Source organism: Podarcis tiliguerta, assembly GCF_965153285.1.
Source record: "Podarcis tiliguerta genome assembly, chromosome: 3".
In the NCBI taxonomy this organism is placed as follows: domain Eukaryota; kingdom Metazoa; phylum Chordata; class Lepidosauria; order Squamata; family Lacertidae; genus Podarcis; species Podarcis tiliguerta.
The window spans coordinates 86517070-86533964 of record NC_139536.1 but is presented as its reverse complement, the minus strand read 5'-3'; the positions used below and the strand labels follow the sequence as shown (position 1 = coordinate 86533964).

The following is a 16895-nucleotide window of genomic DNA, read 5'->3' as shown; positions in this document are numbered from 1 at the left end:
TGATCAACTTAAATGTGCTACTTGACAGCTTTATAGCAACGATTTACTGCCTATCACAGAGGCAATAAGGTAGGATTTAGCATCCCTAATCCAGGGCCTTCAGGGTTGCAGTTTTATTTCACTTGCAAGAGTAGCTCATTGCCAATACAGAAAAATATTTCCTGCCTTCAAAGCCAACAAATCGGTGTTGGAAGTCTACATCTTAATTGCAAGAGATTGCTATCTACACTCATCTGACGGAGATTTCAGCAACAGATCTAACTCTCCCAGCCAGCCTCAACTCCATCTGAAGTGACTGCTGCACAAAAGGGAGCTGCTTCTAGGCACTGGGAATTTAGGGAGCGTTTGAATGCTATCTATTGATTCCACCCATCTGCTGCAGTTGTCGTGGCAATGGAGATCCTCAAGGTCTTTCTGATTCATGATATAACAACCATACACTCACTTGAAATTGCCAAATGGGAGTCTGTATCCTTAGATGCCTCAAGCAAAACCCAAGGAAGCTGGTGATCGTCACAAGAGACACTGCAAAAGGGCATGTGGAGCTCTAGAAAGAGTGTGAGTTCGAATGTCACAATTTATACCAGAAACATCTTGCATTCATGATTGTATTTTGCTGCAATGAAAGCTGCATTGAGTCTACCTAAGGGTTCTCCCCCTCCCTAAATAAATGTCCATTCTGGTCAAAGCTAGGCAAGAAACCCAGGAAAGGGGCTAGTGCAAGGAAAGGGGACAAAGCAGGCGGGTACGGCAGAAAGCAAGTTCCTGAACCTTGAACTGACTCCAAAACCTGAACAACCAGGTCAGTGGGTTCAGTGTACGTATAATGCACAGCCTCTCAGTGGTCTGGTTCTCACATAACACTATGATGCCATGGGTTTGCATGATGCCAGGCATTTGGCCATTGGAATATATGCAGTACTCTGTGACTTATTAATGCAACAAGTTTCCCACCTTTTAAAAAAATCCTTTTTTATTTTATAAGAATACCAAACTGAACAAAAAGTAAAAAATAAAATGTTTGGTACAAACAGAAAATTACTAAATATACCCATTAGAGACAGAGTGCATACTGCTGTACTCTACAGTACCCAATCATGTCTTTACTATTTGACAAGTATAGTAGGGGGAATGAAATATGAAAATTGAAATTACTGACATTGTGGTAAACATAAAAGGAACAATGTGGGCTTAGAAACAGATTATAAACTGCATTTTATCAAGCTGAAACAGAAGAAACTTTTTTTAAAAGAGGAAAACCTCTCAATTTGGGTGGATGTGGTGAAAGGAGAACCCTATCATTTTGACACCAAATACATTTTATGTGAGGGCAGTGGCGGTGGTTTTTCCAGTATTTCCCCTAAGTTACAATGTGCCATAATCAAATATTAGTGAGTGGCTGTGGAAAATGAGAAAAACTTTTCTAATATTTTCCCTCTGTGCGTGTGTGTGTCCCTGCACCCCCAAACAAGGAATTCTCATCTCTAATCCCACCAAGTATCTTCAGACAGATGAAGCTGTACTAAGCTTTCTAAATTTTAGCATGGTGAATCGCTTTATCTCCCGTATGAAATTGTTTAACAACAGAAGAATCTGAACACTAATCCTGCAGTCCTATCTTGCGGTTACCATCACTGAAGTCTGTGGGCGCTCTGCCTGAAAATAGACCCATCTAACATTTGTTTCGCTACGATTGTCACAGGAGATCTTTGCGGGGTGGATTATTATTCTCAGGGCTGTGTCTGCTATGGGCATTTGTCATCATTTTAGCTATTTTTACTCTACAGAGTGTTCATCACGAGGGGCTATGATGACAGTGCAGAACAGAGCAAAGGTAATGGAAGTCTCCTCACTTCTATTGTAGTTCTATACATTATTTTCTTGCACTTTGTGGGGCTATATAAATTATTGTCAATAATAATAATGGTTACACAATGCTTTCACTCCTTTAGTCATTTGTGTATGAGTTTCAATTTTGTATGGTTTGTATACCATAAAACCACACACACACAGAGAGAGACACCCTGCCACACATACTTCTGCCAGCTCCTGATAGAGAGGGAAGCAGAACACGACTAATTTTAGTTCCAGTGGTAAAAAATGTTGGAATCGACAGATAACTCAGTACTGTACTGCTAGTTCAACTCAGAGCAAAGAAGCTTCTGTCCCATGTAATGAACTGATATGTGAAACTTGAGATGTAGGTCTCAAGGTCTAGGCTTGCTTGTTTTGACTCACTGTACATTTGAATCAGCAGTTTTGTCCATGTTATGTTCCATGAATATCTTGTGCAGTCCAGTCCACATTTAAGATTATGTTCCAGATCATAGTTCTACTTACAGTTTTTTTGCACTTTAAAGTACCTCAGTAATGAGAAATTTACTTTTCCTGGAAGCATACTAATGAAGTATAAACAGATATAGCAGGGATCATTGTCCTGCTGCTAAGTTCGCTGATGCAAATGGCAGAAGGGTGTTTATTACCCATGTGTAAATCCAGTTCCAGACATGTACCTCAATACAGTATCTTGTTTCAAGCAGCAAAATATCTATGAGCAGATACAGTCCATGCATGCATCTCTTTGCAAACCGAGAGCTGTGTTGCACACTGGAATAAATCTCAAGAAGACAAGGCATCTCTGCATGCTCACTTGGCTTGCAAGTATCACTGAATCAAGCCCATTTTGATTGTAACAACATCACCCACTACAGATCTGGTGTTTATTGATTTAAAAAGCTGAATATTAAGCTCCAAGAGGAGGGTTCATTCAAGAAGGGAGGAGCCCTTATCCTAGAAGATTATTCACTATGCATCATTGGACTGGATAGAGTCTGAAAGGATTCTTGGGTGCAGATATTGTACATGATATACCACAATCCAACCTCAGTGATATTGGTATCCCAAAACTTTATGCGTATGAAGTTTACATACATAATTTTACTTGTACAACAGCAACACTATATAGCATTTGACAGCATGAAAATGCAGGGTGAGGACACTTTAAAATCACTTCTTCAATATTTTAACTTACTTTAAAATGCACAAGTATTATTATCCTTTTGAAATTTGATTGTGATAATTCATCACATGGAATATTTACTTGAATGTCAGAAAATCAAGGCGTTGTCTTTCAAGAAATATTTCAGGCATGCAATAAGGCTGCATTCGTATCTGACATTTACAGAATGTTCTTCTGAACAGCAGTTCTTAAAAGCACACTTAGCTCCAAGTACATTAAAGGTATTATAGGCACAGGTCTTGCTTTAAGCAAACAGGAATAACTGCTATATGGGAAGGTTAAGCCTTTTTATGTCCATTGATTTAAGGGAAGAGGGTTAAACACATTCTTCATTCTCCCATTGATTTCAACTGGTCTTAACTACAATTAAGTTAAGTGCTTAATTCTAGCTGAATCATGATGCACATTTTTAACTTTCAATGTAACATTTTATTTAAAAGCGGTTACTTAATCCTATAGTTCTTCCTTAAAGACTGAAAGTTGGGCAAACTAAAAACTGATCATTCCAATACAGTCATACCTCGGGTTGAAGTAGCTTCAGGATAAGTATTTTCGGGTTGCGCGCTGCAGCGACCCGGAAGTAACGGAGCGTGTTACTTCTGGGTTTCGCTGCTTGCGCATGTGCAGACAGTCAAAATGACGTCACAGGCATGCGTGGAAGCAGCGAATCGCAACCCCCACGCGCACAGATGTGCGTATGCGGGTTGTGTTCGCTTCTGGATGCGAACGGGGCTCCAGAATGGATCCCATTTGCATCCAGAGGTACCACTGTATAGTGCAGGGATAATGGGCAGATTTTTTTGCATAATAACAATTATGCTTTAGCACTAGGAGAGCAAGCTGCAGCAAACGTTGCACTCATTTTGCAGACTCAGTAACACTGAGCCTGAGGTCGCTGGGATAAGGGCACAGGAAACAATACATGACATGACAACACTCTGGGCTCGAAATGGCCACATTTTTTATTACGGCTGTCAGTAGGTTTTGGCATAGGCATTGGGTATGTATTTTGAATCAACCAGGCCGATTGCTGGCTGATATATTTCATAAGGGTCAACCCTGGGTTAAGGATCCCCACATGACGCACATCAAATACAGGTGACCCCTCTAGGATGCCACCTGGGGAGTTCTATGCCTGTTAGCTCCCATCTGGGGATATGGACAGAATCCCTTCCCTTGGACCTCTTTATTGGGGTACCCTGATACTTTCATCTGGAGGGGTGGGTAAGGCTCCTCCCTACCCCATCTGACTACATTAAGGATCCAACCCAATGCCTTTTACTGCCAGCAAGTTGTGACAATTGCTGTGAGATAGGCAAAACCTACAAACCAGCCCAATGTGTCTGTGGGCAAATTCCACCCTGGCTGCAAATACGGCAACCAGGTAACTCCACAGCCTGGTCCTACACATGTACTGCCTATTTGCTTTTGGGTAGGGCCAAAACATGCAGGGTAAGTAGGATGTATGTTCTTGACTACACAGTGGGAAGCAGGCGCAGCCAGTTTAAATGGGTTGGAGACAAAATCCATTATTAAGGTAATTCTTTTATTAAGCCAACAGAAATTATCAGAAAATGCCACAAAAGATTGGTTGCTATGCAGCAACCTGGTTGTACCAAGACCAATTTGAAAGAGGAAAGATGACAACAGCAGATAGCTTTTGCATTTCCAGAGCTACAATGTTACCCAGGTCTATCTACATCGCTAGGTGAAGCACACAGATTCCTTGATAGGTGGAGAAAGTAGGCAGCCTTAATACTAAGGAAGATTGGAATTAATTTTAAGTGGTGTGCTAATGAATAAATAAATAAGTAAATGCCCAATTAATTAATTTTTTTCCATTTTCGAAAGCTAAAGAGTATCACAACATGTACAGAGTTCCAGCTGAACACAGCTTATCGGTAACAGTGCAACTGCTACTTTCGCCAGGGAAACGGCACATTGCAAGGTTGAAATCATGTTTAAGATGTGTCTTCGTACCTGTCACTGTCGTGAGAGGTGGCACCAGTTACCAGCTTTTTTTTTCAGTAGTACTGACTGAAAAGTGATGTCCAAAAGCTGTCCTTTTCTGGCTCATCATAAAACTAATGTAAACAATGTTTTATATTACATTAATTACATAACAATTGTGGAATGAAACCCAGCTTTGGCAAAAGAATGACGGGCTTTCTGAACTTGTTCTTTTCTGTCTCTAATGCCTTGTGATTCTGTGACTTTAAGAACATATCTATTTTGGCAGGGGGGATGAAAAGGGACATACAAGATACACTTCTGCACTCTTTGGGCTGTGGCTAAGCTATACAGAAGACAGCATGAGACTGCTTTTTCCTGCCTCACTTGGCATTGTAACTATGCACAAATTTAACCTGGCTGCTGGCATTTTAGATACGGGCACAAGTCCAAATCAGTGATAGGTAAACCTATCCATTCTTAAGGAAATCAGCCCTGAGTGCTCACTGGAAGGACAGATTGTGAAGCTGAGACTCCAATACTTTGGCCACCTCATGAGAAGAGAAGACTCCCTGGAAAAGACCCTGATGTTGGGAAAGATGGAAGGCACAAGGAGAAGGGGACAACAGGGATGTCCAACAGAAATGGTTGGACAGTGTTCTCGAAGCTACCAGCATGAGTTTGACCAAACTGAGGGAGGCAGTGGAAGACAGGAGTGCCTGGCGTGTTCTGGTCCATGGGGTCACGAAGAGTCAGACATGAGTAAACAACAACAACAACCTAGTGTTACCCTTATAGTAAATTTAAACAAACTGTTTAAGTAATGAGAAAATAATTTGGAAGTGGGAGATCAAATAGCTATCTTAATGATCAGTATTTATGTCACTTTTAATCTATATAAGCCAGAAAGGTATGCATTTCAATTAAATACTATGGTTCACTGCACAATACACATTTAAAATCAATACAATTAGGATTGACTTAAAAATCATTATTCAAATAATTACATATGCAGTGCTTTTCCTAACACTCAAAGCAATGGAAAAGCATCTGAGTAATCCTCATAACAACCATATAAGAGAGGCCAATATGATCATTCTGTTACTGCAAATGGAGATGTGGAGTTGAGGGATCAAGCAGTCGCAGCTGAGCTATAATTTGAACCCAGGGCTTGCCAAATTTATTTATTATATGAAACTTCATCTACCTAGTGCAAAATATCAACCATCTTTAGATCCATGAAGGAGGGGGACAATGTATTTTAAGGGTACTTAAAAGAACATATACTTGAGTAAGCTAAGCAAAAATTGTTCATTGGATGGAACAGCTATCTTTAACTTGTACATCAATATAATACTTAAGAAGCATGAAAGGCTTTAGGAACCTCTGCTTCTTTGAAAACTCCAGGTACTAATGGAGGATAAATCCAGCAATTAAAGTTTTAGTCACTACGTTGTGACAATTAATATTAAAGCTTGCAGACCAATGTATAATTTATGCATTAAATTTTAAACCAGATGTTTTGCTTTATTATTATTATTAAAATAAAATGAATTTAAGAGGTTAGGATATTTCTAGTCACTGAATTAATTCTGAGTGTCCCTTTATTAGAATTCAAGTTAACCACCTGTGAGGAATAAAATAGAGCTGAAAAGCGCAGTGATTCAGCAGAAGTCAGCTGTGACCTGCTGTCCCACCTAAAACAATGAAATGCATTTTTGTCACAACTAACATTTGCTAGTCTGTGAGCAGAACCATTTATAAAGCAATCTGGGGGGAAATAACCAATAAACCAGAAAAATCTGCACTGCCAATTACACTTTTCCCATTATCTAAAAAAATGTTATTATGATTGAAATGACACAGTAGCTAAGACTAAGATCATAAACACATTTCAGACCATGGATGTCAATGTAGTGTCAAATTCAAGGACAGAAGACATGTATTTGCACAAAAATAGCCATTGGTTGAGAGGCTGTGATGTCATGGAACTTTCTCACAAACATTCTAACAGTTAGCAAGTTAAAGCACCCAACAAAAACTCTAGAGCAGAAAGGCTTGTATGCTACTGGCAGAATAGAGTGCAGAAAAGTGAATAAATGGCCTGTCAAACTCCATGAGTCAGGATTTCAAGAGATTCATTTAAAAGGTCTTTACTTAGCTCATTCACAGGCACCATTAGCAAGCAAGTGTAGCTTCTTTCTATGGTTTACTTCCTGGGAATGCACATGAAAGTGGTAAGTTACAAGTAAAAATAACAACATTGGGGCATGTGGGTTGATACAGTTTACCTATACAGTTGTACCTTGGTTCTCAAATGGAATCCATTCTGGAAGTCCGTTCAACTTCCAAAACCAAGGTGCAGCTTCCAATTGGCTGCAGGAGCTTCCTGCACTCAATCGGAAGCCGCGTAGGACATTCGGCTTCCAAAGAAAGTTTGCAAACTGGAACACTTCCGGGTTTGCGGCTTTTGGGAGCCGAAACGTACGAGCACACCAAAGCGTTCGAGAGCCAACGTACGACGGTACCATGTATTTCACGCACACAAAAACTACTCTGATGGTGTGCATATAGTAAGGCGTATATATAGTAAGACAATATGAATGGGAATTGGGTACAGCAAATGCATTATATTTATTCTTTTAAAAAATGGATGTCTTCTCATTTTCACAGGAGTATACTTCCCAAATAGGATTTGCCAACGGTCTTCTATTAGCTGAGATCAATGGGATACTAAGTGAAATGTATTCCAACATTATTTTGTTACATTGTGTTGGCTGGTATTCAGCTAAGTTTTACTCAAGAGTATTATCTGAAATCAATGAACATGACAAAGCTAAGTCCATTAATTTCAATAAGTTTACTTTGAGTAAGACTTTGTTTAACCCCACAAAGTATGTATAGTCTTGGCCAGTGACTTTCATGTTAGATCACAAACAAAATTAAAGTCACAGATTTATAATATAAAAGACATTTCATCGCACAGAAAGCAGCTCAGTGGATCCTTTCTGAAGGAGCAAAAACAACAACAAAGAAGCGATTTTCATCCATGAATAAGTGGTTGCATTCATAATTATTTCTGTATCAGCTGAGTTAGTGCATTTGAGAGCTTTAGAAATTTTCTGTGTATGGAAGTTTCAAAAGGATCAAGACAATAATCAAAAACAAATAGCTCAGTCTTATGCACAAATTAGAACACATCTCTCTTCTCCAGTAGCTCACAACTCTTCTGTGCTCTCATATTTGCTGAGCAGTTGCCATTTCTTTATTTATGGTCACAGCTAGAAATATGCTTAACAGGCATGTGTTTGCACACAGTGGATGCCTCTTAAACTAAGTTGCTGATCCAAAATCTTATTTGCCTGCCTTGGTAAAATATTGATCTAATTTATACTTTTTTAATATACAAGTTTTTAAATAAAACACTTGTGATCTACTAATCAGACATAGCATCATGTGATTCCCACCCACAAGACCGGCAATGAATTTTCTACAGCTGACTCTGCTAGTTACAGTATTCAACAGCTGGGCCATAGATAACTTGGCACCCTGATAATAACCAAGAGTGTTTTGTAACCAAGGGGGAAATGTTGGAATTTAGAAAACTGATTACATCTTGCAATGCAGAAGCTGCATATAATATTTGATGAGGAAAGTTAGCACAAGCGTGGCTTTATTCCCTAGCTATGCAAAATGTCACTCCCTATTCCCCGCATATATTGTAGTCATTCTTTTCAGATTAGATCAGCTCCCATAAACAAGTCATCAGGATAAGCCACTGTAGTGAAGTCATACTACTGATATTCTGATGGGAAAGCTTAACTGGCTTAAGGACATATTATTCTGCAATGAATTTGCCAGTTTTTCCATACTCTGTGACAAGTCCAAAAGGTTGTTTCTTTTCCCAGCGACTGGATATAACACTTCAGAAGCCCTCAAATAAAGTAATCGAAGAGCTATGCAGGCCAGGCATAAGGAAAAAGAAACTGAATGTGATATACTGAGATTTGGATTAGATACTTCTTGTTCTTTCCAATGCTATAACCATAAAACTTCTGTTGTATTTCACATTTCAGACTTAATGCACCTAGTCCAAGTACCCCTTGGACATCGCAACACCTTCAGAGCACATCCAGATAAATAAAAGCAGGTAATTTTCAAATCTAAGAGCAACTTCACAGTGTACAGACTGGGTACACTAGGTTGGACCCAGTGCAAGTGGACATCTGGAGCCCAGACCACCAAATCCAGTGTGACTGTGCATTGGGGTACATATAACCAACTACACTGTAATACTCACCCAGTTCCTATTGAACTGGTTGGATGTGCCTTTTGATATTAATTATAATGTGTATTTAGGGTCAGCAAAGCAGGGTTACAGCGTGACTGGTTTGCTATGACTACAGCTGCATCAGGACCAGCAAGCCCAAGCAATGTTTCTCATAGTAAACATGAAGAAAAAAGGTGCATTTCTAGACATGTAGTGGATATGTGCCAAGAGCTTGTGTCCACTATGGTGTCTTGGCGTATGTTCAAGTCTCAGTTTCAAGCTTTCCAAGACTAGGGGGTTTAAAGGCTACTCCACATTTCAATAGGACTATGATTACACAACCAAGACTGGAATCCTATACAAATTTATCTGGCAATAGGTTTCATTGAAAACAATGAATCCTTACTTCTGAGTAAACATGCAAATGAACATGGTTAGACTACACAGGATGTCAATCCTGTCAACACAGGTCCTAAAAACATAAACCTAGAAAAATTAGAATAACTGAAAAAAGGTCAGGCATGGAGCATTTTTATGAATTTGGGCATTACTGAAAATTGGTTGGAGTTGGAAGGAAACCTTAAAAAATAATCAAGCGTAGTAGTGTAAGTTTAGAAGAAATAGGTAATGCAGAGCGGGTTTGATTTAAAGCTTCATCCCAGCAGTCTTAAAAATAGCCAATAATTTTATTTTAAAAGTACTTGTAATGAAGTGCCACAACAATAGAATTGTTCTTCTTCCTTTCTATAAGCATCTTTAAGGCAGCCTACCAGATCTCAGCTAATAGTTGCCTAATGCTTTTTAACTGCTGGACATTGCACATGCTCCATAGCTGCACTTATGCAATTGGCTATAGACACAAAAGAATCATTCAATTCCTTTTAATGATACATAAATTATAAGCAAGGCAGATTCAGTGCAAGCTACAACAACTGGATAAGACAAAATCTGCAATATCACATTGCAAGGTATTTTTCTGTAACGCCAAAGGTGGAAATGAATGAGATTATTAAATAAAAAGAACTGTAACTATGCCATCCCCATTAAAACCCAGGTCAGCTAAAACCTTGTCAACTCTGGGACATGTTATCACTTCAAATATTTAAATCAAATAATTATGCAAATAAGATCAACACTAATTCATAACATCCTCTTGTTCCTCAAACAACAGTAAGTGGCAAACATGCAACATATATTTAGTGGCCAAAATGTTGGATTTCACAGTAAAAACCAAGCTATAGCTACAAATACATTCAATAGTTACTAACTGCTGTAGTCATTACTATGAAGAAATCCTTACTCCAAACGGATGCCTAATCTGATTTAGGTACATTTCCATATCACCCACAATAAGATAATAATAAAACTTATTTTTAATGTGATACAAGAAGCCACTGGGATTTTATGGAGGCTAGAAACTTCTGTCTCCATTGAGTAAATAGAGGAAAAGGCCTCATACTGTTCTCCTAGCCTAGATGCAAAGTCATCCTCCTAACAGCAGTTGACAGAGAGACGTAACAGGATGGAATTCTCAGCACAGATATATACTGCAAAGGAAATAGTTTTGATGCGTCTTTTTTATTTTTGAGCTGCTATTTGAAACAAAATATTCCAAGCCATATTTTGCTGTCGTTTCTTAGTGATCCAGAATGCAGCCCTATGCCGCAAAATGAAGAGTGAAACATCTTGCCCTACACAAAAACATCAGGCAGCAGGGTCTTAGAATACAGTAATCTCATTGAGCTATCAGCAGCATTCTCACACCCAGAGAGGAAAGCGCTTTAACGGGAGGGAGAGAAAGAAAGCCTTGCTTCAGGATAAGTGCCCCCCCCCCCATGATACAACGGACTTCAATGCGTTCCTATACCCTCCCCTGTCAGCATACTGTCTTTTAACAGCCCCATTTAATGGGCTTGAATAGCCAAACGTCTTAGGGACCTGATTCTGCCACCTGTTCCACCGCAGCCACCAGTAGCTATTTTAAGGCAAAGCTCCAGATCATCAGCACTGCAACCGGTAAATCCCTCTCCCGGGTTAGCCCGGGGCACAACTTAAGCTTCACTGTACCTTTGTATCTCTCCAGCACATCTTCATAAGCCTGCAGGTACTCCTGTTCCTCCGTATAGAAGTGAGCAGCAGGGGAGAGATAACCAGCCATGGTTGAAGTTTTTGACACTGCCTTGATCAGTTCCCTCCAAGGAGCCGGGCAGCGAAGCAGCCTTGGGGAGCGGCACAAAAAGGCTGGAGGGAGGGAGGGGGCTGTTGCCGTGCAAGCTGTCCGAGGAAACGCCCATGCCCCCTCCTCCCCGAGCGGTGTGGGAGCACGTGTGTCCCTCCAATAGAAAGGGCTTCCTCCCTCTCGGATTTCATTAGCAGCAAATCTCTGCGCTCCCAGCTAGCAGCCGGAGAAAGAGAACCGGAGGAAGCAGGCAAGGCATGGATGCCACAGACCCGGCCCTGGAGGTGACCTCCGGCGCCGGCTGCTTTTCTTTCCTCCCCTCCCTTAGGACGGGCTCCGGGGTCTTCGCGCCCACCCCCTTCCCAAATTCTCCTTTCAGTCGCGGGACCTTTTCGCCTCCTTCCCTCCTGCTTTTTTCAGGCAATCCTATGCACCCAGCGGAGAGCGAGCCAACTGGGAGAATTGCATTTCTGAGCAAACGACGCGTAGAGTTGCGCTGTAAATCGTTTGTCTACCTCAACTGCCGGGAACACACTCTTTTCCTGGGGGCGGGGGAAATCACAGTGCCACCATACGCGTGCCTACTCACAAGTAAGTGCCACGGACTTCAATGGGGCTTGCTCTCAAGTCAGTGTGCGCAAGATCGATTTAACCTTTTAAAAAGTAAGGGGCTTTGCGGAGCTCGCCCTTTGAAGTCCCCCTTTATAGTAAGTCCTATCAAAAGGCACTCCTGAAATCAGCGCCATCCCTTCGCTGCGATTCTTATGTTTCTAGAGTTTCTGCTGGTCTGGAGTGAAAACTCACGAAAAATACTACAATCGCTATCGACCGGGCTTCATCGTGTTATGCAGGGCTGCAATCTAGCGGTTCCCAGCTAGCTCGTGGCTGTGTTGGTGAGCTTTATTAACCTGCGTTGCTCCCTCTCTCCATGCGGTTCAAGCGTTTGGCACCAGGTCCTTGGCTTGGGGGGGGGGGTGTTGGGTTGAAATAAACGACAGACGAGTGACAAGTGTCATACGGGAGGCATCTCTCGAACATGTCTCAGAGAGTCCCTTTTATTGAATATTACAGCATTGCCACGTATGTGCTTGTTGCTTTGTAAACCTTTACCGTTTACCCTTCTTCTCCTCCCCCACCCCCAATAAACTGCCCCACACATTTTAGACAGACCGCGCTTTCGAAATCGGGCCCCCTTTCTCATTTTCAAAGGCTACAACTTCATTGGAAGGAGGGGAGTGGGAAGGAGGTACAGCACTCTCTGTTCTCCTTCTGGACCGGGCTTTCAGCCCTCGAAATCTGACTTGTCAAGGTGCCACAAGTCCCTTTGTTGCTGCTTCTGCAGAAACTACGGACCTTTACAACGCGGCTGCTCGCGCTCTGGAGGTTGTCTCCTTGTTGGAGGGGAGGCTTCCGCCCCAACACTTGGTCTGGTGACCTTCCTGAATAGCCTTCCCTGGCTGTGCTCCCCACTCCCTGCTCGGCTTTGTCTGCACAATAAAGCAAGGAGGCTGCTTGGCCGCGGTTTCGTCTCAAAGGGGCTTTCGCCCACATCGCCGGCCAGCCGGCGCTTTCCGAGCACAGACAGCCTCATTGCAGCAGCAGTAGCGGCGGGATCACCTGCGAGGAGAGCCGCCTCCTCCTCCTCCTCCTCCCCACTCACAGCGCCGCCCTCTCCCTCCGCTCTGCAGACGCGCATTGCACGTTGCCATTGCCGCTAGGAATAGCTCTTGGCTTCCCAAGGAAGGGCCACGGGCGGGGGGCGAAGTCTCAGGAAAGAAGGCTCCTGGAGTGTCCACCACCGGTGCCCCATTCCTCCTGCCCTTCGGCGCGCTTTCGGCTGCCTGGCGAAGGGCAACAAGAGTCAACTGCGCCAGAGCTGGGGGGTGGCGAGAGGCCAAGGGGCGGCGCTCCGTCGCTGCAGGTGTCACCGCCGGTCACCCTGTTTTTGTTGCCGCCGGCAGCCATCGCTGCGCGTGCGCGCCAGGCATGTATCTATGTATGTGTGTGTTTTGTCCCCGCTCCGCTTGCTCACCGACCCAGCCTTTTCATTCCGGCCTCGCAGCAGACCGGGATGGGTCCTTCCTGCCTCGCCCCACAGCCTCTCTCTCTCTCTCTGTAGTGTCTTAGAGATGAAGCAAGTGGGGCTTTTCCATGCCCCCACCCCGTCTCTCCCAACACCAAAACAGGCGACATGCAGCAAAAGGGGGGGGGGGCTGAACGGGAGGAAACGGCGCAATCACTTCCGACCGGGGGCACGTGGCGCGGCCGGTCTCGGGTTCTGCTCCCCGTTGTCATTCTGAACCATCCCACCCTCCGCGCCCCGCACGGCGTTACTGAGAATCTAATGGGGAAGGGTTCGGCTCGATTGCTATGGGAATAGGATTCGATCTGCATCATGCGGCGATTCCCTTAGCGCCAGCTGCAACCAGGCACCGAACACGCACGAACACAGAAAGCAGAGGCGCACAACTCTCGGGCGAAAACCCGGCTCCCGCGATCGCCAAGACAGGAGCAGCCAGGAGGGAGGGCTCCAAAAAAGCGCCACCGCGTCCCCGCCGGCTTCGTCCAGTCATCGTGGCAAGCACCGGAAGCGTTTCCCAAAGCTCAGCCCAAGACTGTGGGAGGACGCGTGTGCATGTGCAAAGTGCATTTTGTTCACGCCACAGACAGTCTCGGGTCACCCATAAATCACGGGCTAAGACATCAGAACTTCCCGGGTGGGGCTTCCACATTGGTGTGAGCCCGCCCCCCCCCTTTTCTGAGAAATAAAATAGCCAGTCTGAAGTGGCCCCTTCCACCAAGCTTTTCCCAGCGCACCCCATTAGCGAGGGCTGCAAAGTAGATTTGTCTTTGCAAAACAACTGCTCTATCTGCATGTACGAGCTGCGTGCTTTCATTCCTGTGAGGGGTTTTACGAATAACACGGACACAACAGGCACCGCGTTTTCTCTCCCGGATCATATTACTCTTCCTTCTCAATTTGCAGCCGGGTTGGCCAAGCAAACTCCCTGACCTATTTCAAAACCAATGAAGATCAAATGCTCTTCTGTCTTATACAGAGCATCCAGCAGGGCCTCTCCTATATTATTCAGGAGCCCGGTGACCCCTGCTAGCGTCAAACACAACAAGACCAGTCAGAGAAAACCGACTTCTGGTGATCCCACATTAGTTCAGCAACTTTCAAGCAAACCCACCCATTATAAAAACAAACAAACAAACAATCAAACCTGGAAGTACTCTGTAAACCAACCCTCTGTAAGTTTACTCAGAAGTAAGTCTGCATTTACTGCTGGGTACAGAGGATGGCACCCTTTCTAAAGCATGCTTCAAGTTCCTGTATCTCGCCAGCAGCCTTGCTATGCTACACACACCATACGAAATGGTCATATTCTTCACTCTTACGCAACCCTCCAATGCAATTTTAACACCCGCACCTGCACGTATTGCAGCTGCATTTTCTTCCATACACATGCAGCAATCCACCCAGCCAGAAAAAAACACCAAGGCCAAATAGCTTAGTCACTGCCAACACTAGAAAATAGAGCATGGAGGACCATGAGTTTCGTGTGTGTGCTTTTAAAAACGCAAATAACAGAAGCAATAAACAAAGCTCTCAGTTTATACTCTCTGTAATGCACAAATAAACCCACAATAATATGGACACGTGAGCACAGTTACTGTACTATGCAAGTCTCTCTCTCTCCCCCTCCCTTCCTCTCCCCCCCCCCCTCCATCTCCCATGTATTTCCATCCTGGTCTTACCAGCGATTCTGAGCACAGCTCTCTCAGCTGGATCCAACACAGAGCCTCCTTGAATTTTCCTCTTGGATCTCTCGTGTTTAGGTAGGTTCCAGGGCAGGGTGTCACCCGGAGCTGGGGACAGGGAACCAGATTTCTGGCTGAAATCATCGTCGTCTGAAAAATCCGCAGAGGATGACATGGAGCATCTGTAGGAAGCGTTTCCTGAGCTCTAGAGAAGGGTGGGGGGAAGAAGATTAAAAGCAAAATAAAAACCTGAGACTAGAGAATCAATTTTTGCTCTCAAAATAAAGCAATACATCCTTTTGCTGTTTAGATCGCCCTCTAGGAAAATCAGTCAGAAACAGATGGAACTGAAACCTCCCTCCCTCCCTCCCTCCCCACCGATCAGTCGATACATCTATATTTTTAATACACGAATGAATAGATTGCTCACCATTGTTGTCTATATTGCTGCTCGTGTATTTAAATCTCACAGACAGCGGCAACACACAGGTAGATCTGGAGAGGTGGCTTAGTGAAAACCCATATGTGGGAAGATTTAGGCAGGGAGACGAGTGGCCTGGCGTTCTGGCAACCAGCTTACAATGCTCCTCTGGAGTTGCCCAACAATAAAGCCAGAAAGGAGGGGGGAGCAGGGAAGAGATGGATTTTGAAAAAAAGAGAGCACGCTTCCCGGCTACAAATCAATAGCATTTGGCTCCCCCGCCCGGCAAAAGAAAAGATGTACCACCCCTAGGCTGCTGGTTCAATCATTAATGTGGGGTGAGGAAAATTCACCCCCCATCGCAAACCCAGGATGCTGGGGCTTTGCTGTTGCGCTCATATTCCTGAAACCACGCCCTGGTGAGTCTCTCTTTCTCTTTTTCCTTCTTCCTTCCTTGTGTGGTGGAGCAACTTCTTTCTGGAGCTCCCCAGTTTTGTCTGGAGGGCTCCCGGCTTCCTAAAGCGCGACGACTTTGGGAGACAGGAAATGTAGATTTGCTCTTTTCCTCAAGGGAAAGCACAAAGGGCGGGTTGCACAAGCTCGCTGGGCGAGAGGCCGCTTCAGTAAACACACTGTCCTTAAAGGCTGGACGAGAGACTTTCCAGTCGCCACAGAGCAGGTAGCAGCAGCTGCCCATGGGCTCTAAACCAGCCAGCCAGGAATGTAAACAAGAAATGATGCAGTGCAGGCACAAAGAACTGGGGAAATTGGGGGGGGGGGGATATACTGGCCTCCTCAGCCCTCTTGAAACACAAGGTTGAGAGACAAACTGAATTTTTTTATTTGGGGATCAGTTTCAAAACAAGTGACTATGAGGCACTGATATGTGTTTGTCACCTGATCAGCAAACAATGCCTACATTTGCCGATCAAAGAGAGGCTACTTCTAGGTCCCCTGTGCTGTGTCATCTTGGTGGCAGCTGCTGTGTCATCTTAGAAGTACCAAGCTTGAGACATATGATTACTGACCCTGTGTTGTTCTTCCCAGTATGGTTTGCAATATAAATTCTCTAAATTGCAGCCATTTCTTAAATGGCTAGAAAATGTCTTATCACATCTATGCATTTCCCCTTTCAAACAGATTTTGCAGCATGGTGGATTACCCTGACGTCATCATAAAATGATGATCTAATAGGAAGCCACAACAGAAATTATACAGTGCAGTAAAGCCAATTAAAAGGGCTAAAACAATATTTACCATACAGGTTCACCTTATCTCATATTATACCTAG

General features: G+C 43.6%; 1 protein-coding gene across 40 annotated transcripts in view; it reads right to left on the bottom strand.

Moving 5' to 3' along the window:
• Positions 1 to 16895, bottom strand: part of DST (dystonin) — a 315621-nt gene that overhangs the window by 257496 nt on the left and 41230 nt on the right. For 28 of the 40 annotated variants that reach the window (XM_083431241.1, XM_083431260.1, XM_083431249.1 and 25 more), the window contains one exon: positions 15181 to 15388. In XM_083431241.1, coding sequence (XP_083287367.1) covers positions 15181 to 15388 — 208 coding nt within the window. Of the gene's footprint in view, positions 1 to 11306; positions 12049 to 15180; positions 15389 to 15613; positions 16313 to 16895 lie in introns of those variants that run through there. The other 12 variants (XM_083431261.1, XM_083431276.1, XM_083431272.1 and 9 more) reach the window with 5 other exon arrangements.